Below are 27361 nucleotides of genomic sequence, written 5' to 3'. Positions count from 1 at the left end.
AAATATGAAGAGACACATGGCATCCAAGAATTTTTGAATTTTCCAAAATTCAAAACCTTATATCGCCACCTGTTTTATTACAATGCACATTGGGGAAACCCTATAGGTAAAATCAACCTACAGGTGTACAAATGGCAGCCATGCTATGCACTAACATACCACTGGCTACATTCTGTTTGATTGTGAGACACTCTTCAAAGCTTTCAACGTCGATAAAAAAAAGCCTTCAATGGACACCGAACCTCCCGGAACAGAACCCGTGTTTACTCCAAGAAAATTTTCAATCAATGTTTGCTTTCCACTCGGATAGCCGCGGAGAAATGGGCGAGCGCTCAGCGGCCCAAAAGCGCCCCTTGCCCCCTCCGGCACCAAGGCTCCCCCCACGGACAGGGGGGCGGCTCAAGTGACAATAGCTACTGTTGTCACAGAACTGACACTTTTCTATACCGTGCTCCTCTCTGATTTGATCTCTCTCTTTGCGGGACAGCGGTCGGTCTCTCTCTTTCCTTGCGGCTTTTCCGTCACTCTCTCTTTCTTCACGCGCGGTGTTCTCTCTCCACTCGTGTCTTCTGTCTCGCTTTTTGAGGGTTCGCTGTCTTAAGTGAGCCGGGTTTCGATATGCTTCATCTCGGGCAGGTCTCGAACCGTCAAAAACACTATCAGTTTGATTTTACGGTCCAGAGCGGTCGGAGCGGAGTGATGTGGTCTTCGCATGCTAATTCGAGCCCTCGCGAAGTGGATTGAAGTGAATATCGACGTTCAATTGAATCAAAACGCAACTTGAATCGAAATAAATTCAATTAACTCAAAATAAATTTGAAATGCGATAAATTGAGTCAAAAAAGATGTAAAGATAGATACTAGTTTACGTGGCTGATCAACATGTTCTAACATAGCTGACACAAACAAATTTTGTGAAAAATGTGAAGATAGTTTTTATTTCATTGATTCAAAGCTTGTTCTATATTTTATCTGGTTCGTTAGTGAAGTAATTATTTTTTCATTTCATGGAAAAAAATATTATAAGCAGTGCTAAGAATAATGAATTATTGCTGTTTGCAATTATTATACACAAAAGCGACATCGTGAACGTGAATAAATCTCCGTATCTTTAAACTGCGTGTTGCTTATGGGTTGAGTAATATTACAAAATCAACTTTCTGCCTTTATACCGAGTTAATGCAAAATGCCAATTTAGCGAGCGTCAAAGGTGCAAACAATTCGATGAAAAATCGCGCGTTGGACAGGAAGTAGCTTTACCTCCCCGAGGAGTTTTCTCTGGACACACGGGAGAGCACACAATGACCGAGTGAATCTCCGCGTTGATGATGTATGGTGATCACTGCTTCGGTGGAGCGCGAGTGAAGTTTGCGTTTGTGTTCCTGATCCTGCTTCTGTACTTGAACCATGCATCGGGCGACGAATCCCTCATCCCGGACCAAATCGCCGAGGAGGCACGAGACTCCAGGCCGAACGTCGTTGTTTGGCCGAACACCCCCAACCCGAACGTAACCATCGTCAGTGCTACTCGCGATGTGGGGGCGAACTACACGCTGTCGGCGTCGCCCGCCGAGTTGGACCCGGTTCTCGTGGACGGCAACTCCACCGAGCACCGGAGGGTGAACCGGAAACCGGACGAACCGGAAGCGGCGGAATCGAAAATACGCAATGGAGTGTCCGCGCCGGAAAAGAGCAAACCGGGGGAGTCGAAGAACCGGCCGAAGGTGACCGGCACAGAGGGTGACCATCGAAAATCTAGCGCGGAAGAGGGTTCCGGACGGCTCCGGAACGAGTCAGGATCCGGGAAATCGGAAAAGGGTGGATCCGGACCGGAAGTGGCGGAAACGCGGAAGTCGGTTCGACGTCGGAGACCTGGCTCGGGTTCGGGCGAGTCGGGGGAGGATCCGGAAGGTCCAACAGTGCCGGCGGACGAGACGGAACCCGCGGTCCGAAAGTTCAAGTCGGAGCACGAGGATCCGCCGGAAGTTCCGACGAAGGTGGATTTCAACGGGAGCATGGCTACCCCGCCGCCCGGCTCCGGGATCAAGCTGGACTTCGTTCCGCGTCAGACGTACGTCCAGGTGCGACGCACGGATAGCGTCAAGCGACTGCCCCAAAGCGCCGCCTACGCAGCTGCCAAAACGCCCGAGGAACGGGACAACGCCGGCAGACTGAGGGAAGTCGTCTCTCACAAGAAGTCGCAAGAGGTAAACTTCACTAAGTCTCCTCTCAATGTTCCGGACCATTTCGATGGTGAAGCTACCAGACCACCTAGCTCAGTTTTCGATGTTGTAGACTACTTGTCATATTTAATTTTTCGACAGAGAACTAATCAACGTCAATTCCGGAAAGTTTCCGTGTTTTTTCCTGCATATTCGAAGACACCCTGGAAAAAGTTCAAGATATGATATTAATTTGTTCTGCTTCAAAAAAATAAAATGGGAGCGGAGATTTTTAAACACAGCAAACGAGATGTGTGGTCTGGTAGTTTCACCGTCGATTTGCTTTCAACCTTCTACGACCCTGAGTTTTCAAAATTTTTATGGTGTTTCGGTTCTGAGTTCATTTTAACTTTTCGCATTTCCGCTTTTCAATATCGTCAAAGATCGCAAAAAAAAAAAAAATTAATCTTATAATAACATTACCTTTTGCAGCATGAAATAGAACACTAAAGCTCGCCTATAAGTCATTCAATGGTTTCAGTGCAGCGCTCAGGTGAATCAAATTAGAACTTGAGATGACCGGTCGATTTGCCACCAGGTCTCTAGCACACCTAAAATAAATGGCAAAACGTCTTCCCTTGGAGACTTAGGAGGTTCTACCGTTGTGCTTTCCGGGTACATCACCCGGTGACTTGCTTCCACCCGGTCGGATTTGAATCTACACGTCAAGCCAAAAATCTGACTCGACAAATGATGAAAATTCGTTGTGGAAAGCTTAATATTAACAAATAATTTCTTTGTTCTTGAAAATTGCATTTGTTAGCCTCAGTATTTATGCTGATTTTAAGGAGAGATAAAATACAACAATATTTTCATAATATGCGTTCCTCAGCTGTAAAGCCCTAAAACGCCCTATCGTTTGCGCTTCCTAGGATGGTGAACTTCGAAAGTTTAATTTTTTTCCTTGAACAACTCGCTAACAAGGATGATCCATCACCAAACCAAAAGATTATAGGAAGGGAACAGTGCAATGCTTTTTTTTGACAATTTGAATAAGAATATTTGATGAATCTCGATTTTTTATCTGCTTATCAAAGAGTGAGGACATTATGAAATAAAATCGCATCGCAATGAAAAATTGAACTAAACGTTCAGAAAATGGGGATTTACGATTAATAATTTGAAAGATATATAAGAATCTACTCAATAATTAGGAGCCAAAGAATGTTCAGCAAATTACGCAAAAATATTCCACTTTATTAGTTCTTTCCTCGTCAGAAATTGACATTTCATGATGGGAAATTATGAAATGTTCATAATGAATTGGATTTCATAATGCATTTTTTTTTTAAAAAAAAAAAAAAAAAAGAAATCTGAAAGAAGCTTAAAGTGAGGTAAAAATTATCTTTTGGGAACTCCCCACATTTTTGGGCTTGTTAGGTCACTGAATTTTATCGGAGAAAAACTTATATTGTTAAGAACTATACACAACTAGAGCTTCGCGGTAGCATGATGTGCTTAAGTACGGTTCGTCGCTCTGCTAACGGTAGGGTGTATTTCAGTGGCGTAGCGTGAATTGCGATGTATCGATTGTTAAGCCATTTAAACCTATATGGAAAAGGATCGATAAACAGGGCGTTCGAAGCGAACACCTCAATAATCGATTCTTTACTATAGGTTTAAATGGCGTAACAATCGATACATCGCAAAGCACGCCACGCCACTACTGTATTTCTACTTGTGAATGAGCCGCGGAAAGCGAAGAGTTATACGGAGAATAAGAGTCATGTGAAAATGGATGCACGCCCTTAACGTTAGTGGAGCGACATATTTTGCCAGAAAGTCCTTTTGATGAGCGATGGCAAGGCACTGGCATCGGCCCTTAGCTGTGATGGGCATCTGCTTCATTGTTAGTTGGCATGCAATTTATTGAATCTTTTTAATAGACTAATAACTGCTCTTAACACGGGTACAGATCGGAGAGAATCGACACACAATTGCAATTGTACACTAAGCTAAAAGAATTTTTATGCATCTCACAATCAGCTGCAACATTGACATTTATCACTTGTTTTGCTAGTTGGAACTCGGATTGTGAACACTCACCGCCTGATTTAGCCTGATTGTATACTTCACGGTTCGCAATTTTACGTTCTTGGTGACGGTGCAATTCCCGGGGGACATAATTTGCGGTTTTTCCTAACGGTCAAATCTCGTTTCTACTCCCGACTTAGATACAAGCATTTGCCGCAGGCGCTTTTATGGCGCCTTCCTCTCTATTATAGTCAGTACTTTTACGGAGCTGTAAAGTTACAAAATCGTGTACTAATATATCGTAGTATTTCAAATTTTAGTGCCTCACTCAATAGTTATTGAATATTAAGGCCAATTAAATTAATTTAAGTAGGGTTAGTAGACATAAGAAGGTTGGCATACGTATTATACAGTTCAGTGGCTCCAAATATTTGCAAATATACGCGAAACTTCACTTTGCAATCGTCTCGTGCTATTTCACTTATTCCATCTTATTTCTGAGTTGTGACAAATGGTAATATTTGACGTGAACAATTAGGAGAACAAAAATTTCAAATGATACCTTATCAATCAGCGATTTTCGGCCAAAAATCTGAATCAGCACTAGGCTCGAATTTAATTGTAGAAAGTAGGTAAATTGCAAAAATTTACCTGGTAAATTTTAAATTTTAATTTTTATTTGTAAATTGGTAAATTTTAGATTGTTTCCTCGTCATTTGGCAACAAAATGTTTTATGTTAAAAGTTAAGCTATCGGTAAAAAATATCTAAACGTATTTGAAAGTCCTCAAAAGTTCTCTTCTAACTTTCGTCACCGTAAAAGAGAAATATTCTAGTGTGAAAAACTCCGTAAAATGCTTGAACTTGTTGGAAACGTTGTTTCGTACCCTAATCTAAGCATTTACACTGATAATACTATTTTGCAACCCTTCCAGGAAAATAAATCCTGAAAAATGTTTTTTTAAAACTATGTGGACAACCCAAATCCCATCGCTGAAAATAAAATAACATCTAAACGTGTCTGTACATATCCAATTTTCATGATAAGTAGGTAGAATACATTTGGAAAAGGATAAACAGTTAGAAAACAAGAAGGATAAAAAAAATCCATTTTATACAAAAGCGACTCTGCAGCCCCCCCCCCCCCCCCATCCCCAAAACAAATTTTTAACAAATTTTGAAAAGAATATTTTATTCGTTAAGCTCTCTCAAAATCATGAGATGACTTCTCTGTGAATTGATTTCGTGCTTAGATAATTTATTCATAAAAATTGGAGACAATAATAAATTTAGCTTAGTAGGATCGCGAGTACTTTAGATCTAAAATGGGGCTTTCTCAAAGACTGCTGTAGGATCTAATGATTTGAAAGCCTCTCTCAATAGGATGTGCCAAAAATCAGATGCTCGCGTCGTGCAAATTACACGGTGTGCCGAATTCCGAAGAACCCCAAAACGTTGAATGGAAGAAGAGTGGAAATTGGCGTGAATAGCGTTTAATCGTCTCAGTGAAAATGCAAATTAACGCCGCACGGCTCCATGTTGCACTGAAATGTCAAAAACTGCTCGAAATCAGCGCTTGTATATCTCACAAGTACGTTGCCAAGCTTATTTTAAACATGCTAGGCTTTCGCTTCTTTCAATAAAAATTAAAGAACGGTACGCAAACTCATACTGACATGTGAGGAAAACACAAAAATTATACTCCATCCAAATTAAGGAGCACGAGGCTAATAATGTATATTAATTTTTTTGAGGAATGTGAGGCTAGAAAAAGTGACTTTTATAGATTTCTTGTGTATATTGGCAGACATTTTCAGAGGGGATTGCGTCTTAAATGAGACGTTCATTCCTTATATGAAATTTAAACCTCATCGTGGGCGCCAATCAGATCATATTGCATGGTATTATGACGAGCCAACATGTACAGTATGGCCATGTTTAGAAAATGGGAGATGACAGGTTTCCGAAGAAGGTCTTCGATTGGGTTGCCTCTGAGAGGGGCAATTAAAATGTGAAGGGATGGGATTAAAGCAGCCGGTGATCTGTCCCTTAAGATAGGAGACCCTCCAGTGGTTTCGTGTCAATGGTCGAAGTTTTTACTTTCGGGACTCCGACATTCAACCGTTCACCTACTTACTTGGTGGATGGTTAACAACGTGCTGAGATTTTGCTTCGCAAACAAACCGAAGTTTGGGGAACTTGCTCGGCTCAAGATGTCGCCCAAAACTACGTGAAAGTTATAAATAATTTCATATTTCTATCCTCAGATTACTCAATCTAATAATCCGGTCCATCATTCATACATGAATCTTAAGATAAACACCAGTATTGATAGATATATATTTACAAATATTGAACAATTTTATAGAAAATATAAATAGGAAAATAAGTATTTACCCTATGCATCAAATATTAATTTTACCCCTATTTCTCTCATTAAATACAATTTACCTGGAGAGACTTATCTTAATTATTGGACTAATAATTAAGATTGGTCACTCTCCTCTCTATTCTTGGTTGATTTCTATTTTGGGTGAACAAGACTGACTAGAAAGTTCGTGATTGTTATTTTTGTTTTATTATAAAAGTTACTTGAGCCAAACCAATAATCGTCAAAATTGTAAACAGATCTAACGATTTAAATTCGAATAAAGAAGTTTTAAAACTTATTCTGAAATTCGTCTAGTAGGTAAGTCAACAGCCAAAAAAAGGGTGACGACTGGTGCTCCCTTAGAATTGTCCGTAATTAAGGGGGTGTCGAAACCCCGAAATTAAAAGCTTCCACCTGTCGCCAAGAGGTGATTGGAGGGTCTCTTGTCTCTGTCTATTCCTAAAAGGTTGGGTGGCTCGATAGGGAATCGCTGCGATTTGGTGTCGTGAAGCGCTATAGGGGTGCCGAGGGTTAGGGCTACTCGTATGTATTGATAGTAATCGATTAAGCTTCAAACGACGGCGCACGCAAGTCAAAAGGAGATTCTTACTGTAAAGATGTATCTATGCGTGTGTGTAAGACACTATGACACAAAGTGAAATCGTCATAGTAATCAGGATCGGTGGAAAAACAAATTCATGGTTCAGGCGTTTCATGGAACTATACACTTGAAGGCCTCATTTAACTTTGAAAATGTTCGACACACCAAGTTTTTATGCAATTATTCTTTAATGCTCTATTCTCTCCTTCTTGAAATTTTATTTAAAGAGGGCAACTGCGACTTACACAACAATTGCCGACCTGCGCAGGAAAAAATAAAAAGTAATACTTTTGACTTGAACTTTTGAGAGGGCTATCTGAATTCCATTAGCCTTTACCATACGCTTAAATAGTTGCTGCCACGGTGTGGTAATCGATCTGTATTTCCGTGGGGCGGACGCGACAGTGTTGACGTCTCCGTGCAACTATATATTTTCATTCGTGCTGTTTTCTTTTTATCGAACCAAAATTAATTTTATGCGATTCAAGTTTCAGTATCGCTGCATCGTTTTAACACCGTCCGAGTTTCTGAATCGTTGCGACCAAGATACATATTTACCCTTTAATTGAATAAAAAAACCGGCCAGGGACCGTCAAAATAAATGACGCGTGGATCTACTTTTGCGGCGATTTTAGCGTCGCGCAAACGAGGGAAGGGAGTGCAGTCGTGTGCGAGTCATCTTCACAGTGTGCTGCGCCTTCAATCCAGCTAGCGGCAATGTGCCTATACCCACAGTCGAATCGTTATTGCAAAATAACCTTCGCATTGCGTTTAGTGCAATGCGAGAAGTATTCACGCAGTCTTGCAGGCACTAATATGAGTTTGACGCCGACCGCACTGTATGCGTTTGGCGCGATTATTCGAACTCGCGTTAGGATAATCGCGGCATCGAACAATAGGGCCTTAAAGGTCCATGCTGTGTTTCAACGACTTATGAGCACTCCAAAGTTGCCTCGTTTCTCGCGATAAAATATTTTCTCTGAGAAAAGTTAGGAAAGTTCTTTATGCTCGCTTTTTCAGATTGAATGGACCATTAAACAAGGTACGAATTTAAGCATACTCTGATACATAATTCGTCGCCAGAATTTCACGTAGAACACGATTCGCACGACGGAAACTACTGAAATCAACTTCCAGCTAAGATATTAACGTTTTTATAATTCATTGGTTACGGGAACTTTGAATTGCCCGGTCACAAGAAAATCCTGTGCTCTCATATTTCTCGTGGTTACAGTGAAAATCCCACACCTCATTATTATAAGAAGGTTTGTACAAAACTTTAATGGAGAAACCAATCTTGGAAAAACTACAAATAATGGTTCTCTTTAAAACATAATGCACGTTAAATATCCACGAAATTAAAACGTCTCCAAATAGCACACCTGGTGAGCAACAACGCAGAGACTCTCATTATCTTAAAACACTTTCCTAAGATTGGCAACAAAGAACGTAATTTCTGCTTACTTCCACTCTCGATGCGATAGATGAGTTCACGAAGGAGACAGTTATCAAGCACATTTCAGGATCAATCGCAGGCCGGGAAACAGGAACGTCATCGGATGACAATCCAAAATGCAGCATAAGTAAGAACCGACAGGGAAATGATATTCAAAAAGTCATAATCCAGTGTCTTCTTTGTTTCGAAAGTGACATTGTGGCGGTCTATCGAAGAACTAATATTTCACAGCCCTAGGGCATTTTTTTCTGATTTGTGAACATCGGTCGGGAGGATTCAATTCCTTTGATTATACTTTCACTCTCTGGCTTTGGCTTGTTCATCGCTCTGGCTTGTTAATTTTAACCTTCTCATCTCGCGATTAACCGGATGGAATTTCGACATAATAGTTATTATCGTGGCTCGAATATTTTCTTCGTTACGAGTCATAAGTTTAGTTCACTACTCCATCCTTCCGTATTCAGTTATCATGGTTACCAACCCCTTCATATAAGGCATTTAGAAAGGTAAATCATGGGTGAAAATCACACGTCTTAGAGGTATGTTTTGTTGTGGTAAAATTTTAATGATAGGCCTAATAGGAAGAAAATCCGTCCAAATGTTCAGTTTCGAGTCAAATACCATAGATCAAGAGTAGCAGCTGCAGCCACCCCCGGTCGAGGAAAATGATGTCCTGCGGAAGTCCCGTTAGGAAAGTATCCAATATGATTATCACCTTTTGGAGAGGAAGATAGATGGAATATCATTAATCTGAGCATGAATTTGTTTGATCTATCGGTCAAAGAGTACATCATTGATGAGATCAAGATCAAATCTACGATGGAATTTGATGAATGATGAATTCGCTTTATGCAGAAAATTCATTGAAATTTGCACAAAAATCCGCACGACCGTTTTTACGTAGAAAATTGAACTGCCCAATTAAATTTGGCAATAGTTGATGTGGCTTGGTTCCTCTCTGCTGAACGCAGTCCAAATGTTCTTTTTCATGATGCTATAGTGAAGGTGCACGGAGAAAAAACTTCGTGCGTGGGACCCGAAGTTGAGGTCATTGGATCTCTGAAGTTTTCGGATCACGTATCTAAAAACTTGAGGTCCAGCTGCCGAAGTTCGGGTCAGACATCTGAAGGACTTCGATACATACCGAAGGGTTCGAGTCACACATCTGAAGTACTTCGGCACATATCGAGGTGCCTTGATGTCTGACCCGAGCTTCGACAGCTCGAACTCAAGTTTTCGGACGCGCGATCAGAAAACTCCAGAGATCCATATGACCTCAACTTCGGGTCCCATGCACGAAGTTTTTTTCTCCGTGTGTCCTTAAATCTCCTTCAAACAGAATGTAAAGTCAAACCGTAAGGATCCTCTAAGAGTAGGAGCTGTTTAAGGAAAGACTATGAATACGCCCCTCATGCTGAATGATATCAATACGAATCTCCATAGTTGAAGTCGTATTTCGGCAAGTCCCTGGTCCGGTATATAGGGGACTACGAGCAGTCCGATGGTCAGTGTCGCACCGATGTCAGAGTTACTTTCCCTCACGTTCCTCGTCCAAATCCAGATCGTTCCGCCATCAATCCGGACTGCGTCTGCCAACCTCACCTCAGATTTTTTTTTTCCGCACAGTCTATTTGGTCTGTACCATCCGAGTGGTTCTCAAATCCTGCATTTTTTTTCATCTCCATTTCATATTTCGGGATTTTCTTGCTTGTTGGCAATTTGTATATTTAGTATTTGTTTTAACACGCGCAAAAATTTCGAATTCGTAAGTCACAATTCCGTCTCACGAGAATGTGGCCTGATAATCTCGATCTGTATTTCCGTGGGGCGGACGCGACAATGTTGACGTCTCTATGCAATTATATTTTCATTCGTTCTGTTTTCTTTTTATCGAACCAAAATTAATTGTATGCGATTCAAGTTTCAGAATTGCTGCATCGTTTAAACATCGTCCGAGTTTCTGAATCGTTGCAACTAAGATACATATTTACCCTTTAATTGAATAAAAAACCGGGCAGGAACCGTCAAAAGAAATGACGCGTGGATCTACTTTTGCGACAATTTTAGCTTCGCGCAAACCAGGGAAGGGAATGCAGTCGTGTGCAAGTTATCTTCACAGTCATCCAACTAGTGGCAATGTCCCTATACCAGTAGTCGAATAGTTATCGCAAATAACTCTCGCGCTGCGTTTAGTGCAATGCGAGAAGTATTAATGCAGTCTTGTAGGCAATATCATACGTTCACGCCAACCGCACTGTTTGGCGCAATGCACGAAGTATTTCTACAGTCTTGCAGGCGCTGATATGAGTGTGACGACGCGACGGCCGCACAGTGTTTGACGCGGTTACTCGAACTCGCGTTAGGATAATCGCGAAATCGTACAATAGGGCTTAAAAGGCCCATGCTGTGTTTCAACGCCTTATGAGCACTCCAACGTTGCCTCGTTTCTCCCGATAAAATATTTCCTCTGAGAAAAGTTAGGAAAGTTCTTTATGTTCGCATTTTTAGATTGAATGGACCATTAAACAAGGTACGAATTTAAGCTTTCTGATCCATAATTCTTCGCCAGAATTTCACGTAGAACACGATTCGCACGACGAAAACTACTGAAATCAACTTCCAGCTAAGATATTAACGTTTTTATTGTTCATTGGTTACGGGAACTTTGAATTGCTCGGTCACAAGAACAACAACGTGAAAAATACGTGAGTCAAATTGCGCACTACAACGGCTTTAGCACACTCCTCAATCGATCATTGTTTCCTCCCCACACTGTCTATTTTTATACTACTGCGTGCAGCATTTTCATACTACTGAGACTGTCATAGTGAAGTTTGGTGTGCAATTTAACCCAAGTAAATTATTCTTTCTTCCATGAGCAGAAAGGTTGAATTTATTAATGAAAAACGTCATTACCACGGTTAGAAGTTAATCTAGGCTTAGGATTTCGATCCTTCGAGCTCGACGTCGAGAGGTCAATATCCTCGTTGCCTATAGTGGTCTTTATTCAGCACAAATAGTTGCATCGGAGCTTTACGCCAGTTCCTTGTTATCATCAACGATACGGTCTACAGAACTTGCAACAATGAATTACGCTTGTTTGTGTGGAAGCAGAAATAGCTGAAACGCCTTCATTTTTTATAATAGGCGTCTATAATATTGTCTTTTTGAGGACTTAAGGTTGAAAAGAGTATAACAGTCAACGTCAACTAGTCAGAAAAGAATATCATGGGTAGAAGCAACCTCTCCATGAACAGCATAGTTCTCGTGATGAACAGACCTACTTATATGCCTTTGCCATCAAAAATTCACGCAATTACTGGGCCCATTAAGAGTATTTTCCTGCTATCACGTGAAAAATGGCTGACTTAATAAGATCACTGAGGTGATTTTGGCTACATTTATGCCCGAAATAAAGGGTGATCGTGATTACTGGTGTAAAAAATTCGTTTCCGCTTTTAGTAGACTCCGTTATAACCCGACATCATTTTATTTTCAATCAGATCCTGGAATAAGCGTGATGGAAGTGATTTACACCAGAGTCCTAAAACAGAATTTTCAGTTGAAACTCTTTAGAGATACTGAGAATAAATTGAATTTAAAATGCAAATTAGAAAAGGGAATTTATAACCAGAAAAAAACCTGAGAAAAAAGTAATGAATCCAACCATGTCCTGCGGATATACCATCCCAACTCTTGAGGAGTGCTTTCACTTGTAGTTTCGTCTGCATCAAGGAACACCATGTATACCAGAACTGGAAGTATTTCTGCCAAACAGAACTATGTTCATAAGACATGATCCCTGAGACCCATAAGAATACATGCATATCAGGGCTCACGTCATTATGCTCATATTTCCGTTTGGCAGAAATACGAGAACGTCCAACTGGTGTAATGAGGGGGCGTTTCCAAAAGAATTTACCTCGGTTTGTCAGCGTGTTGAAAAGTTGTTAGAATAAGTGATTGAAATTCTGTTTTCCTCTCAATATGAAATAGAAATTTCGTTCAAACTTCGGCAACTTCGGTTTGCGGCTGGAATCAGTCAGAACAAGAGCAATTTTCATGGTGCGTAGAGACAACGGTGGGTAGCCTCGAATCTGATTGTTGAGTCTTAAATGCCCATCAGTGGCGTGGCGTGAATTACGATATATCGATCGTTATGCCATTTAAACCTATGGAAAAGGATCGATAAATGGGGTGTTCGCAGCGAACACCTTAATAATCGATTCTTTACCATTGGTTTAAATAGCATAACAATCGATATATCGCAATTCTCGCCACGCCACTGATGCTCATTATTTGGATGGAACCGCCGACTGGCAGGTTCGTTGCAAAACTTCTAATGATTGCGATTTCAATGAGCCTGCTTGTGTGGAACATAGATATTGAAATTAAATACTGCTTGACAACATACAAGACGGAGATGACATGCTTGCTCATTTTCACTTTGTAATAACCATTAGGGTTTTGGATGAGATGAGGGAGTGTCAACTCCCTGATGACTTGCGCGGGAGGAACAAGTTTTGTGGCGATCTGGCATGGCGTCACAGAGCGCCAGAGAGCCCTGTGAGAGCGACTCATACGTATGTGATAACCATTGCCGGACGGATAATTTGTGGATTTTGCGTAATCCTTCAAGCTAAATGTTCACTTACTCTTTTGCCATAAATGCCCAGCTAGAGAGGATCTAAGTTAAAATTAAATGGCTCACTAAATTTTTGTGTTATTTTCGTTTCATCCCTTCAGGATGATTTTCACGTTCGATGGAAGTCTCAACATGCATTCAAGGTTCGATAACTGGTCTCTCGAGAAATAGTAAAAATTCCCTTAAGTTTTAGCAATTTGGCATTTAGTTTTTCTTTGCCAAGTACAATATGAAAGAATGTTCAGTGATATTCAAATGTAATGTGTTCCTTTTTGTGTCAAACGCTTAGTTCATTTAGGTGTAGTACCTTTTAAAATTGTGTAAATGACCAGTTGATGTGAAACGCACAATGATCATACTGACAAACAAACAAGCGTCGTACATTTTAGTAATCCGGGTAATCTTCAAGCCAATTCTGCAACAAACGAACAAACGAAGGAACGGACCGACCGACCGGCCACTCAACCAACCACACAAATTAAATCGTCTAAAAACGATAAATGTGTATTTTCTGCAGATTTGTAGACGGAAGGGTACCTATAGACTAAAGTGGAAAAAATCGTCGCCCTAAAGTAATGTCAATTTTTGACATCCTTCCATTCCTCATGACCCAGAATATATATTCTTGAACTTCAATCGAAGGAAAATTGCAATTTAGAATTTCATATTCTCACGAGCTTATGGAAGCAAAGAGTACACGACAGGATGATGTGAGGAAGGTCTGCAGTATCTATCGTGCAACGCAAAAACGCCGTAAACGTCATTTTACATTTTTTGGAAACAACGTATCATAGTAGAAAAACTTGTGTACCTTGGGACAATGTTTTTACAGATATTTTTCTCAAATACTATTAAGAACTTAACCTGAATATTTGAGGTGCATGGGCAATTCAGTTTTCATTTTATAAAGTGTTGAGTTCCAAAAACGAGGGAAAATTTTGATGGATTTACGGGCTTCTCGTGTAGCACGGCAGAGTTATTTTTATGGGTTTTTTCGAAGTTAACTAAATAACTTTTTAATGTGTGCTTTTCCCATAAAAATAGAAGAATAGATAGTAGCCTTGATACCTTGTTATACATCCTTTATTTTATGGTGCGAGGAACTTTCGAATACAATGGTTCATCATCAGGCACATAACACAGATAAACATCTTTAAACACATTTTAGATATATAGGTAACACAAGCCAAAATATAAAATTGGGAAAATTCCACATTTTTAACCATAAAACTTAAGATCAGCAATGAGCTTACATATTAAGAGCCGTGATAGAGGTGGCAGGCTTGGACAAAATCAGTGCAAACGGATTTGAGACCCTTTTTTTCCTAATGTGTGTTTGTATAAGAGGGGAGGGGTGGGGGGGGGGGGGTTACAAGAAGTTCCAAAAAATGTGTAAATAGCTTGTCACTTACTTGACACAAAGAATCCCAGGGCAGACAGGCAAACCTCTCTACACGGACGCCGATGAATGAAAGGTAAAGGACCTTTGAAAAGACCTTGAAGGCGCTGGTCGGCGTCGCGAGGAAAATCGCACTACTCCGGGCCGACGGCGATTCCGCGTATGCATGCGTAAGCGCTGGAAAATCAAATCTTTATTAGTTTTCGCCGTGACGAATGGCGAGCAGTCGGCGGCCGGCGGCGGCGCGATATTACTTTCGACACCGCCGAAGCCGGTCCAGTGTCCAGTCACCGGGCGATATTACTTTCGACGGGTTATCTAGTCCACCGCTAATTATGTTGTATGCAAAGTGACGCGCCGCTTAATTATGCTGGTCCCCGGCCGCGGCGTGATTCAGCTATTGTGACGCGACGGCCAGCGCGCCCACACGGACGCATTTTGACGCGTCGCAGACATGGTGTCTTGTCAGTCTGGCCGCTCTCCCGGATTTGCATTATTTTGGCGGTTTTTCTTCGATGGGAAATCATCTTTCCGGGGTCTGTCGATAATCGGCCACTGCCGCTTTTAATCGAACCACTTTCGAAACATCTAATGCCTCGTCATATACACACACATAACAGTTGCGTTCAAGTCGACGCAATCCTGTTGAACCTTTAAAGCGCTCAGCAGGCCGATCATTGAAACTGATAGTCGAAGACGTAGACGAAGACGAAAAAAGGGATATGGAGGGATCTTATTGCTGGAAGTGGGTGTATGCAATGGCAAAATGAGGTAGGTAATAGACTAACTAACGGCAACTCACGAAAGACCCTTTAGTCGGGACATCATTGTCTCCCTTAGCTAAATGATCCTCAGATCTTACAAGTTAATTTAATCCATGCAAGCCGCACATTTGTTGAAAAAGTAACTCGATATCTCTTGGTCAAGAATTAGGCTCAAAAACTTACGAATCAAAGGATGATCTCACATAACATTAAACTCAACCTAACACAATTCGGGGTATCATAAAGTTACATAACAAGTTCAGAACGGCAATTTTTAAACTATGATAGGTGGGCCTCCTCTCTTTTCAGCACTTCATTGCGAAAGCTTCAGTAAATAGTTTAGGAAAATTGGATGCAATCATTCCCATCATCATCAATAGACGGAAGAAATCATTAATCTCTCTGAGGAAGGTCCGTCCTTGAATGAAAGGTGGAATGAAGTGCATGGAATCCTTTGAAGTTTATATTGATGATACTTATCGAGGACCAAAAAGTATCTCGTTTGTGGCGTTTAAAAATCTCCACTCCCATTTTATTACATAAAATGAGGACAAATCAATATTATTCCTTGAAGTTTTTACAGAATTTTTTTCGCACAGAGAGGACAAGTCACGGAAGTTTTCGAGAATTGGCGAAAAGTAGTTTTCCATCTGAAAAATAAAGCATAACAGGAAGTCTGCAACGTCGCAAACCGAGATACGTGGTCTGATAGTTTCATCGTCGATATGTTTTAGCGCTCAAGAAAATACGAGTACAAATAGTTGCTGCATTGATATTTGAAGGGGTTTTAGCGATGCTGCTTCAAATCGGAAATGCTCAACAGCCGATTTACTCTCACTAGGATGAACCAGCATACATCCTACTTTATTATAATAAAATCATAATAATAATAACAAGTAATGCATAACGCTTGAGGCGCGAAGCGATTGGGGGAGGGAGGGGGGGGGTTGGACTGCGAGGCAGTCAGGGGACGTATCCCCTATTTAACATATAAACTCTTATTATATATCTTTGACAGAATTCAATTTTACCAGATCTATTATTTTATCAAATTTTTAGATCTATTTTGATGAATACTCTATGGCCCTATGAAGTTTGTGAACGAGGAGAGTTCTCCGTTACTTTTCGCATGGCCCGGGCTTTCATTTTAAATTACTCCCCGACTGCAAGTGAGCTGAGGATTATTTCATCACGTGCGACAAGTACGCTGACAGCCGCGTTGGTGCACGGTCAAGGATAGAGTGAATCGTCGCAGTAGTTAGTCGCACGTACGGCTAGGAAACGCTGTTCATTGGAGTCGCATCAGGCATCGACCTGGTCTTTATTTCCTCTGAAACAATTTCCATCTTTGATCTCTAGCGGAGGCAGCTAAGTGTTTTTCGTCGGGTGTCCTTTAAAAAGTCAGTTGAACTGTATTAATATCACAGTAACAATCATTCACAATACTACCGCACTAAAGAAAAACTCCGTACGAGCATTCGAGAGTTGCCAAATTTCCTCCGATAAAACGTTCATTCTTAAGGGAAGTTTCGAATATTTTTCCTTGAAATTTTCAGGATCTTCATTTTAAATTTTGGACATAATTATCGGAAAACTTTGAAGAAAAGTGTTCATAAGTTAACCCAGGAAATTTGTGTTTTACCAAAGGAAATTTGGCAACGTCTAAAGATTCATACGGCGTTTTTCCTTAGCACGGCAGAATAGCTTTGCTGTAACAAAGATCAGATCATGATTGGTGTTTGAACAAGTGGACCGCATTGAGCAAAAAAGTACTACAAACGCCTACATTCTCATGAATCCTTAAATAGCGAATGCAGTCCGATGCTGTCATTGGCAGGCAAAAAAATGTCCTTCGAGGATTCAGAGATTAACAAATTTAAATAGCAAACATTTACTCGAGAGAAGTTATTTTTATTTGTTTTTAAGATTCATAAGGATTTTAGAATACATTTCGATTAGATTCAATGAAACGTAAGTAGGAAATCTCGTAAATTCAGATGGGTTGACCAAAATAAAGTTTCAACATCCTGAAGGTTTAGTCAGCGGTTAATTTCAGCAGGGCAGAATGGAGCACCAGACAGCGTACGAGTGCTCCCTTCAAAATTGTACGTGGTTCATTTATTTTCACGGCGGAAAATTTGAAAATTAACTATTAGAGGAGATAAAATATATGTATAGTAAACATTATTTATGTGGTAAATTAAAAATGAGTGAAAATTGAGAAAAAGATAATTTTTGAGAAAATTGAGAGAGTGAAAATTGAAAATTGGAGAAGACGCAGAGGGCGCCCAATGAAAGGTTGGAGGGAAGGGATTGAAGCGGAAATGTTAAGGTGCTCAATCCCCCAAGATTTGTGGTTTGAAAGAGAGCAGTGGAGGTTAGGAGTCGTAGAGCGCGAGAGAGTGCTGTAAAGCGACTTATATGTATGTATGTATGTGAAAATTGAGAGTTCATATCTCATTTTGGAGTGGATTTTGCAACCCGTTATGCCCACTGCGTGAAACCCTCTTCCTTCTTTCCCTGCTCTCCTCAGGAAAAATGATCCTGCCTTTCATTGGCTATAACTTAGAAAAATTAATAACTACCGCAGATCTGGGAATACTTCAGGTATAAACTTCTCCCACTGTGAGTCAGCGAGTCAGCGTTGGTGTCAACCGCGTAATTACTCAATCAGAAGCGATTCCTTTTATGTAATACCGCACCTAGATCAGGCCGATCATTTCGGAACGTTTTGGCTCTAATCGTCGGATCGGCTGGATTCTGGCGACCAGCGCTATCGATTTATGTCAATCCAAATTTATTGGCTTCGCCGTCAAAGAGCGTAGGTACTTGAAATGAAAGAATTAATTGACCAAATCGGCAATCATGGTATCTATGGGAATTGAGCTGCGCTTGGATGAACTGACTAAATTCTCATCGTGAAGATTTCTCAGATCGGTCCTCTTCAGATGCGCATTGGCAGTTTAATAACCCCTGGGTAGTTGGTCTATCTCCATGATCTTCCTATTTTTTGTTAGTTGGTCAATAATTTCCCTTTTTTAAGATCTGCATGCACTACTCCCGTGTAAATTTGAATATATACCTATAGCGTCTGCTCTAGAGTACCTAGAAATCCTCTTAGAACAGTGATTAGTATCATTGGATATTGAGGTAAAAATTGTACATGTTCAACCAAAATGATTAACCAAAGAGGTTGACATTGAAAGTACAAACATTCCCTTAGTATTTTGTAAGCAAGCACCATGACAGCAAACAAATGGAAACTATTGTATATAGCTTATGAGCTTCTTGCAAATTAGTGCTGCATTTAGAATGCGTTGATTAAAGTTCCGTAATTTTTTAAAAACATTGACTTGATTAAAAATATCGAAAATATTATTGAATAAAAGGATACTATAGTAGATATTTTTATATTGAAATATGGAAATAGAGCAAATGGAAAGACGGCGCAGAGATACAACTATTCGTGCTTGCTGGATGTCTGTGTTGCATCTGCAAAATTGAAGGCGCGGTGGCGCGAGCTTCGGGTTTGAGATGTTCCGCAGCTCTGCGTTATGCTGCCAATAAGGTGTCGTGAGAAAAGTTAAGAAATGAGGCTCGATTATTACGGCTCTCCATTTTAAGGCTGTGTTGCTCATACCGCTTTTAAAGCACCGCTAAAGATACAACTAGGACAAACTGAATCAAACACAGTATAGACATAGAGCAAAGTAAAAAGAAGCGCATTGATGACGGCGCAGAGATACAACTATTCGTACATGATGGATGTCAGTGTTGCATCTGCAAAATTGAAGGCGCGAAAGCGCTTTGCATGAACTCGCAATGCTCCGTTCTATGATGCCAGTGAGGTTTCGCTCTGATTTGAGAGAAAATTTTAAAAAACCAGCCCCGATTACGTCTCGACTCAGTTTTTTCTCAATTTTTTCTTCTTTTTTCAATTTGAAGTTCGATTCTTTATTTAATATACAAATATGTACAGACCTACATCTACGACTCGTATGTATCGCGGTCCCTTACAATTCGCGTGGCACGTTTTTTTAAGCGGGGCATGGCGGTTTTGGAGTCACCATCAGTAGTTGCATAATTAATGCAAATTAAAAACAAATGTACATGTACATTTTTTCGATGGCATGCCGTTTTGAAGGAAATTTCCAAAAGTATTCAAAATGATGTCAATTAGGTATTTGTCAGATTTTGTTCATTCTGTTATTCGACCGGTCGGAAAGCAGACCAATCTATTAGAAACCGTCGAAGTTATGGGACCCTGTAAAGAAGAGATGAGACATTCTTCTGGTATTAAAAAAACAACTTTAGTCAAAAACCTGAAGATGGCTAGATGTTGGATGAGAAGCTTTACTCTCATCTTAGAATACTGCTACTGTATAGTAGAAATGCATAATATCTTTATACAAGCACTTCTTTTGACCGCTTCTTCTTTTTTTTCAGGTATACGAGGAGCAAGGCTACGAGGACTCTGCTTATGATCACGGAGGCTACAAGAAAAAGGGAGAGATGCAAGAGGCGAAAGTTTCTCTCGACAAAGGGCATCACGGCGCGAATTCTAAAGTGAATCGAAAAGGTAAAGATAAGATTGAGGAGTCACCTGCTGCGTCAGTGCGGAAGCCCCAATCAGAAGCACCAATCAACACCACTGCAGAAAAACTCATTTTCTACCCTAAGGTAGAAGCTGCCATTGAATCTGCTAGCAACTACAAAACCTCAGTCTCCAAGAAACCTCCGACCAGTAGCAAAAGACGACCACAAGCTAGCCATAGTCATCCCGTAACGCACTACAAGAAGCATGCATATACTCCACCCGAGTTTGAAGGTGCGGTCATCGAGAAGTTTGTTGTCATAAACGGGAAGCAAATTCCAATATTTCGTAAGAATTTGAAACCCATGAAAAATATGCGAACGCGGCCCTTTGAGGATGAATCAAGTCGGCCGAAAACCAAAAAAAGACTGAATAATAAAAAGAAAGTTTATCCGTCCAAGTACCCAGATGTGCCAAGCTACCATTCAAATCCAGAAGTGTTTGTAACGACTCCCCCAAAATTTAAGTATGTGACTGATACAGATGGAAAATACTCGCACTCTTACAATCGACCCACAACAAAGTTAAAATCATTTCATCCAGACACGCAGGGCTCTTTAAGCTCAGCTTACCACTTTACCAATCCTGGCCCTTTTCGCTACGTAAACAAGGTTGAGGTGATAAACGGGAAACCAAAATCACCGACAAGACAACGCCAGCGTTTAAATAAAAAACCACCCTCTTTCCCAGAGAGTGAGGAATCGCACACAGAAAAGCTGCCTTCCCTAAACTCCGCTGAATTTGAGAGTAGCTTCAAAATCAAGGACCGACCTGCATTGAACATCAATCCTCCATCGACTGAGCTTTCTATTTTTGGAGAGCCGGATACTTCACCATGGGTACCAATCACACCCCCTCCGGAATATCAAAACTCACCCCCTCCCAAAGTAAGTAAAGGTGGTCGCAAACCTTCAAATGGTCCTTCACATTTTAAAGGACCTCCTTCCGCATCAAATTTTGATGATGGTGGTCCCATTGTCAATGACAAGTTTATTGGTTTTCCGGACTTTCCGAATGAATTTCCCAATCCTGACATGAAACCGCCAAAAGCAAAATTGCCTCAAAAGCACTTAAAAAGACCAAAACAAAACAGCTGGCTTGGATCCACTCATGACATTGCAGATAACTATAAGCGACCGCACAGCCGGCCAAAAGCTCCTCCTTCAGTGAATCAGAATTACAACAGCGATTTTCACCAGTATACAAATCATGAGGATCATTTTAATCCTCATCAGAACTCGCCATTTAGGATAAAATCTGTAGCCAGGCCTCACGAATCTGCCCATTTTGGAAGCGGCGAGTCAACAGAGGGATCTTCCGAAGTCATGAAGCATAGAGGAAGGAAACCGGAAAGTTTCATTGTTCCGCGCCATCCAGGTGGTCAATACGTTTCAAACAAATTCAGAAATACCAACAAATTCAAAAGTCAGCCGACAAGGTATTCCTACTTTAATAGGGAGAATGACCCGAAGGAACCATATGAACCACAGTTTAGTAGCTTCAAGAAACCGAAAGATCCCGACACTTTCAAATTTGAGAATTCAAATTTTAGGAAGCCGGGTGACTCAGAGCCTTTTAATTTTGAGACTGACATAGAATCTACCCCTATGAGTGGACCGTTTTTCCCTTATCAAGAGCAATCACATCCTAAAAAACCTCCCCGAAAATCACCGGTGAGAACTCGTAATAAAACTAATAATATTCAAAAGAACCAGAGACCTAAAAATCAAAATCAGCAACCGAGCTCGTTTGAAAGTGAGCCATCATTTGGGGAGTTTCCTGGGTCATTTGAAAGTGAGAAGTTCGTAAAAAATGTAGACAAAGAAAATTTTGGAGGGAACCAAGGATTCGGTAATGTGGACCACTTCCCTTACATGAGTGAGCAGCATGAGCCATACCGCCCGTCGCATAGTTCAAATCACATGGGTCATGGGAGCACTTTCTCCGATTACAGCCCACAATTTAACGTTCACTCTAGTTACAGTTTTGAACCTAGCTACCCTGAAAACATAGCTCTTACCACTCAAGCTCACATGGAAGTCGCTCCCACGTACCCTTCTAGCTATAATCCAGTTCCTCCTCCAACTGCTCCACTTGACTCATCAAAATTTTTCTCAGAAAATCATGAACATATTGAGCCAAAACCCTCAAAAATGAACGGAGAAAATAGTCACAAGAGCTCTCAATTCTTAGAACCGAGTTCAACAAGCAACCTCAACGTGACGGTAATGTCTTTTTCACAGGACAACTCGACAACATCTCCGCCATTACAAACAACCTCAGAACAACCAAATTTTGAAAAAACTACCACCGCACCTAGAGAAAAACCTAACAGCAGGTACCGTTGGCGACCGCGAAAACAACCAACTCAACATCCTCAACTTGGAGATTGGAGTGGGAAGAACAATAGCAGTAGAGGTGAAATTTTTAGACGTAGAACTCGGCCGAAACAGGAAATTCCTCCAAACCAATTCAAATTGAGTTCCCGGCCAGATACAGAGAGAGACTCGGTTCCTAAACCATCAAATAATTACTACCCCAGTGTCATGACACCTCCGAAATTTGGACTGAATGATGCGCAGCGTTTTCCTCATCTACAGCTTCATTACACAGTCCCCGATTTTAGTGCTATGAAAGATAAAGGTCGACCGCAGTCAGGATCAATGACGGAGAATAAGTCAGCAAGCTACTCTGTAGACCATTTAACCGATCAGGTCATGCATGCTACGTCAACTATTTCAACAAGGGAAAAAAATTATTCCAATCCAGGACAAGGTTTGCAACCCCCAGTTGGCACGACAGCAGAGAATAATAGCACTACTCATGTCCAACCTGAGGTTCTAATTACAACGGCCAGTCAGAACTCAAAACATTACCAAACTGTTTCCAGGCAAAATCAAACCGTTCAAGAGACAGAACAGACTTCCGACCAGGCTGTAGACTCAAACCATTCACCCATTAATTCACGACACCCTTTTCTCCCAAAAGACATGGAATCCAACATGCACGGTCAGCAAGTCGTTTACAAAGACGGTGGTAAAAAAAATCAGTCTGATGTTCTTGTAACTTACTATGGGTCGTTTGACGTTCCGGAGAAAGTTTTAAAAAATGAAAAACCAAACGAAATATCAGAACTTCCAAAAAAACCAGAAGAAATAGCGCCTATTAAATATATCGAAAACCTCACTCTTCAGCACTATTCAATGCCTGAAAATTCCCTACCCTACCAACCGCTCTCAAATACTCAACAAAACAGGATCATCAATATTGCAAATGAGTTGAATAAAGAACCTCCGGCTGCAGAAAAGAACTCATCCAATCGTAGGCATGATGTGAACAAGCCGTTTTTTCAAACTTACATGGGTTATCCCTATTCAGCTGTTGATGGCCGCAATGAACGTGCTTTCAACTTATCAATAGATCAGAATAATAACACAAAAATCTCCAACAACAAGACTGATCAATCCCCGAATGTAGATAGACTCCCACTTACAGTTCATATTAATAAAAGAAAAACAGAATCCGATCGAGTTTTAAGTTACAGTGACCTACTTGAGCAGCTTGAAAAACAGAGATCAAAAGTTAACTCAATGAATATCCAAAACTCGACGGATGCAGTCAATTCAGGTTCTGAGCAGAAGAAAAGAACGCGCAGGTCAGCAGGTAATACCGATTCAACTGGACGAAAACGCATGCTTCTGGAAGTAGCGTCAGAAGGTACAACAACTTTAATGCCGATAGATGTACAAAAGTTTCCCTTCTACACCTCCTTGGATGCAGATAAGACGGCTCAGTTCTCACCTCTTAGGTATGCCCAAAATCCACAGCACATTCCAAAAAAATCAGGCCATGGCATGGAATTCTATGAGTCTAGAAAAAACATTAATTGTGACGATCCCGAGGGACCCCAGGATGTTGTTCCTAAAAGGGCTGCTGATGGCGAATGGAATGAACGACCTCAACCAGAAAGCGCCCGTCTACCAGAGCTTGGTGACAGAATCAGGTGTTTCAGAAGAAAATTCTTTGATGAGGACCCTTTAGATAACCCATTCTTTAAGGAGGAGTTCATTGGCCCGCCTCAAAGAATTAGGGTTGCAAAAGTTATTTATGAAGACCAAGAGGACGATAAAAATGAAGATGCTGATACGATTGTTGATGATGAGCTCCGAGAGGAAGAAGAGGAATCAGAGGAGGAAGACTCATTCGAACCTCAAGAGACAAGAAATTTGGCGACGTATACTACGCCAATAGAGGCTCCCGATAAAATTGCCTCGGCAGCAAAATCCTCCGGTCAAGTGCGTCGTATTCTCGGAGATGATTTTGGACTGTATAAAGATGTCATTAGTAACATCAAACACATGAACGAGGCAGCATATAGAGATGAAATAACTGACAGTGAAAACTTAAAGAAATTTAACGATACTTCATTGAACTCAAATAGAGGTGATAAACATGGAAATGAAGGCACTGGGGGAAATGATTCAATTGGCTCCCAGTCTGAGAAAAACACAGAAAGTGTACATTCCATTTTATCAATGCCTAAAGACTACATTAAAAATCACAAGTGGCAACATCCCCGCCACACAATGAAAGACACGCGAAAAAATCAAACTTTTGGAGGAAATCAATTTATGGACTCAATTTCCTCTGAGAACGATCCAGAAGCAAAACATGCGTATTTTCAATCAGATTTACAGAATATTTTTCAAAATCGAACAAAAATTGGAGGAAATTATTTGAAATCAAACCATTATGATAATATGTTTAAAGATCCCTACTTCAAGAACACACATTACACCTCAAATCTTTTTCAAAAATCGAAATATGCATATCCATACTTAAAAAAATATCGAAAACCTACTAATCATAAGCATCACAAAATTATACGGTCAGGAACTAAGTTCCTGATTAAAAAGAGACCTCTTAACCCGATTGTATCCAACTCTGTTTACGACTACTCTTCAGAGTCTCAAGAAGTTGAAACTGATAAGGAAAAGTTAAAGATGGTTGGAGTTCCAAGTAAGCAAATTATTCATATGTATCAGCAAGCCCCTATTTTTGACCTATTTAGCCCCTTGGAAAATTTAATGGTTGAACCAGCTGAATATTCTGACACGCCAATAAAAATTGTACATAATTTCTACAATTTACAGGTTTCACCAAAAACTAAAAAGCATGGGTCATTAACAGATCATCACAAAGAGACCGAGCCTGAATATTCGAACTACAACTACAATTATAACTACTATGATGAAAATTCTCCAGGAAATGAGGACCCAGAGCATCCAGAATATGCAACCTCCCCTGAGTATGCACAATCCAATCCTGAAGATTCTGATTACGGACACTCAAAACGGAGATTTTTAAATAGGCCAAAAATGACTTTTTCATCCTACCCGAGCACAGGCAACAGCTACCCAGAGTATAGTTGGTTGCCTTCCAAAGTATTGAACCTAATGGGAGAGTCTCCCACCGGAAAATTCCGGCGGCACAAGCGCGACTTAAAATCTGACATATTCCCCGCTTCCGAGCCCTTTTCAATGGTCTCTAGGATGGCAAAATCTGTAACTAATCATAATTCAAACGCCACTACTGTTAATAACTTAATATACAATTTTATCGAAGCTGAAATAGATACGGCTCTGAATAAAACTGAGAATAAAAATATCACAAGGTCGAAAAAACGTGCGCCATCTGCTGCAACTCGCAAAATTAGCCTGGATGATGCAGAGACGTTTATGAAAACTGCACAAACCATGTTTTATCCGAAATTGCTGTTATTGCGTGAGGTTAAAATTGACACAACTCGAAGACCGGAGCCTCTGCCTGGGTTCGTCAGTCGGCATAACCCCGTTTTTAGCAGTCGATATAATAAAGAGCTGACTGAATTCCATAATGGAACTTGGACCATGAAGAGGAACCTTACAACGACACCACCAACAACCACCGAAGCTGCTCCGAGCAGTCAAAAGCCAAGGTTTAAGTTCCGATTTCCCTCGCGGGCTGTGAAGCAAGAAAACACAATGCCCACCGTCAGACCGGTAGCTTCTGAGTCAAACTCTAACTTCAGTATCGTCCCACCATCGCGAAATTTACTAAAACCCGACGATATTCTGCGACGTCCCAAACATGTGGACGTTTACGAATCCTTGCGACGCCTCAAGGGTGAGATTATACCCAGTCCACCAAATAAGAGACCAAAACCCGTTGAAAAATATGTGAATAGAGGGTCTAAAGTGTTCTCTGAGACTTACAAGCAGAACACTGAGGCCATTGTTGATCAAGATGGGAGCCATGACACTAAAGAGTCCCCGTCGTTCACGGAGTCAAGCCATCTTACAGACTTTGTGACGACGATTAACCCTATGAAAGATTCGTTGATCTACGTTGTCGCTCCTGAGTCCGGGCAAGGTCAATGGATGAAGGAAATCAAAGTTGAGATGCCCAATACTCCGTGGCAGCCCTCGGACCCATATGAGAGCGTACAAGTCCATCAAAAGCGGGTCCCAGTAAACAATATCTTGGCAGGAACTGGCCTATCGGCCAATTATGACGATCCGTTCGGGTTTCATTACGGACTCCGGACTATGCAACATAGGAAGACACCGTCTCGGAGTCGTGGGTCTGCTCTCGACCAGGGTCAAACTCCAACAACTCAGACGATTGAAATCGTCAAGCTTATCGACGGAGCTGTGGTCGAGGAGAAAGTAAATCTTGACGTATTTTCTGCGGATCTCAACGGCTGAATGAGCCTCCGAGGCAAGTATCCTTTGTGTACTTTTCTTTTTAAAATTATTAGGATACAGTTGTTTCCATTTTTTCATAAAAGGTAGCCTATATTTCGAAAGCTGTGCAGCTCCTGATAGTCCTTTACAGAATGAGGGATTTTTGTAATTATCTATAGCACTCTTCTTTAAACCTCGTGAGAAACCGAGAGAATATATTCACTGTACTCATCGGGCTCTATGAAAATTTAAGGTGATTCGATGGACGCCATATTTTGTGTCAGAACGGCATGCGATATATCGCATCAATTGGTTCCATTTTTTCAGCTACTCGTCATTTTTCTCCAATTTTGAGATCGCAATTCTGTTGTGAGGAGAGTAAAGCACTCACCGATTTTAACAAAGAAATTCAACGTAATAAAGGCGTGGTTTTTTTAAAGAGAAAACATAGCATTCGAGTGCAGTTTCGATATCAGTATCGAATGCTATGTGTTCTCTTTAAATAAACCACGCCTTTACTACGTTTAATTTATTTGTTAAAATTGGTAAGTGAGTGCTTTTGTCTCCCAACAACAAAATTGCGATCTCAAAATTCGAGAAAAATGACGAAT

General features: G+C 40.8%; 2 protein-coding genes across 2 annotated transcripts in view; one reads left to right on the top strand and one right to left on the bottom strand.

Moving 5' to 3' along the window:
- The window catches only part of LOC109043419 (uncharacterized), a 143232-nt gene extending 128329 nt beyond the window's left edge, over positions 1-14903 (bottom strand). Inside the window, exon 1 of the mRNA XM_072298250.1 lies at positions 14681-14903. The gene's annotated coding sequence lies outside the window, so the exon portion shown is untranslated. The remainder of the gene's footprint in view (positions 1-14680) is intronic.
- LOC109043363 (uncharacterized) lies at positions 126-26779 on the top strand. Its single transcript, XM_072298243.1, has 2 exons — positions 126-2207; positions 19878-26779. Exons 1-2 carry the CDS (start codon positions 1326-1328, stop codon positions 26769-26771), a joined length of 7776 nt encoding a protein of 2591 aa, XP_072154344.1. The 5' UTR covers positions 126-1325; the 3' UTR covers positions 26772-26779.
- Positions 26780-27361: the final 582 nt, after the last annotated feature.

Source organism: Bemisia tabaci, chromosome 3 (genome assembly GCF_918797505.1).
Source record: "Bemisia tabaci chromosome 3, PGI_BMITA_v3".
Classification (NCBI taxonomy): Eukaryota; Metazoa; Arthropoda; class Insecta; order Hemiptera; family Aleyrodidae; genus Bemisia; species Bemisia tabaci.
This window is presented reverse-complemented; position numbering and strand designations above follow the sequence as displayed.

Excerpts from the sequence above, each read along its gene's own strand:
- LOC109043363 (XM_072298243.1), top strand. The coding sequence starts at position 1,326 with ATGATGTATGGTGATCACTGCTTCGGTGGAGCGCGAGTGAAGTTTGCG. Across the intron at positions 2,208-19,877 it reads CTCACAAGAAGTCGCAAGAG|GTATACGAGGAGCAAGGCTA; the intron begins GTAAACTTCACT and ends CTTTTTTTTCAG.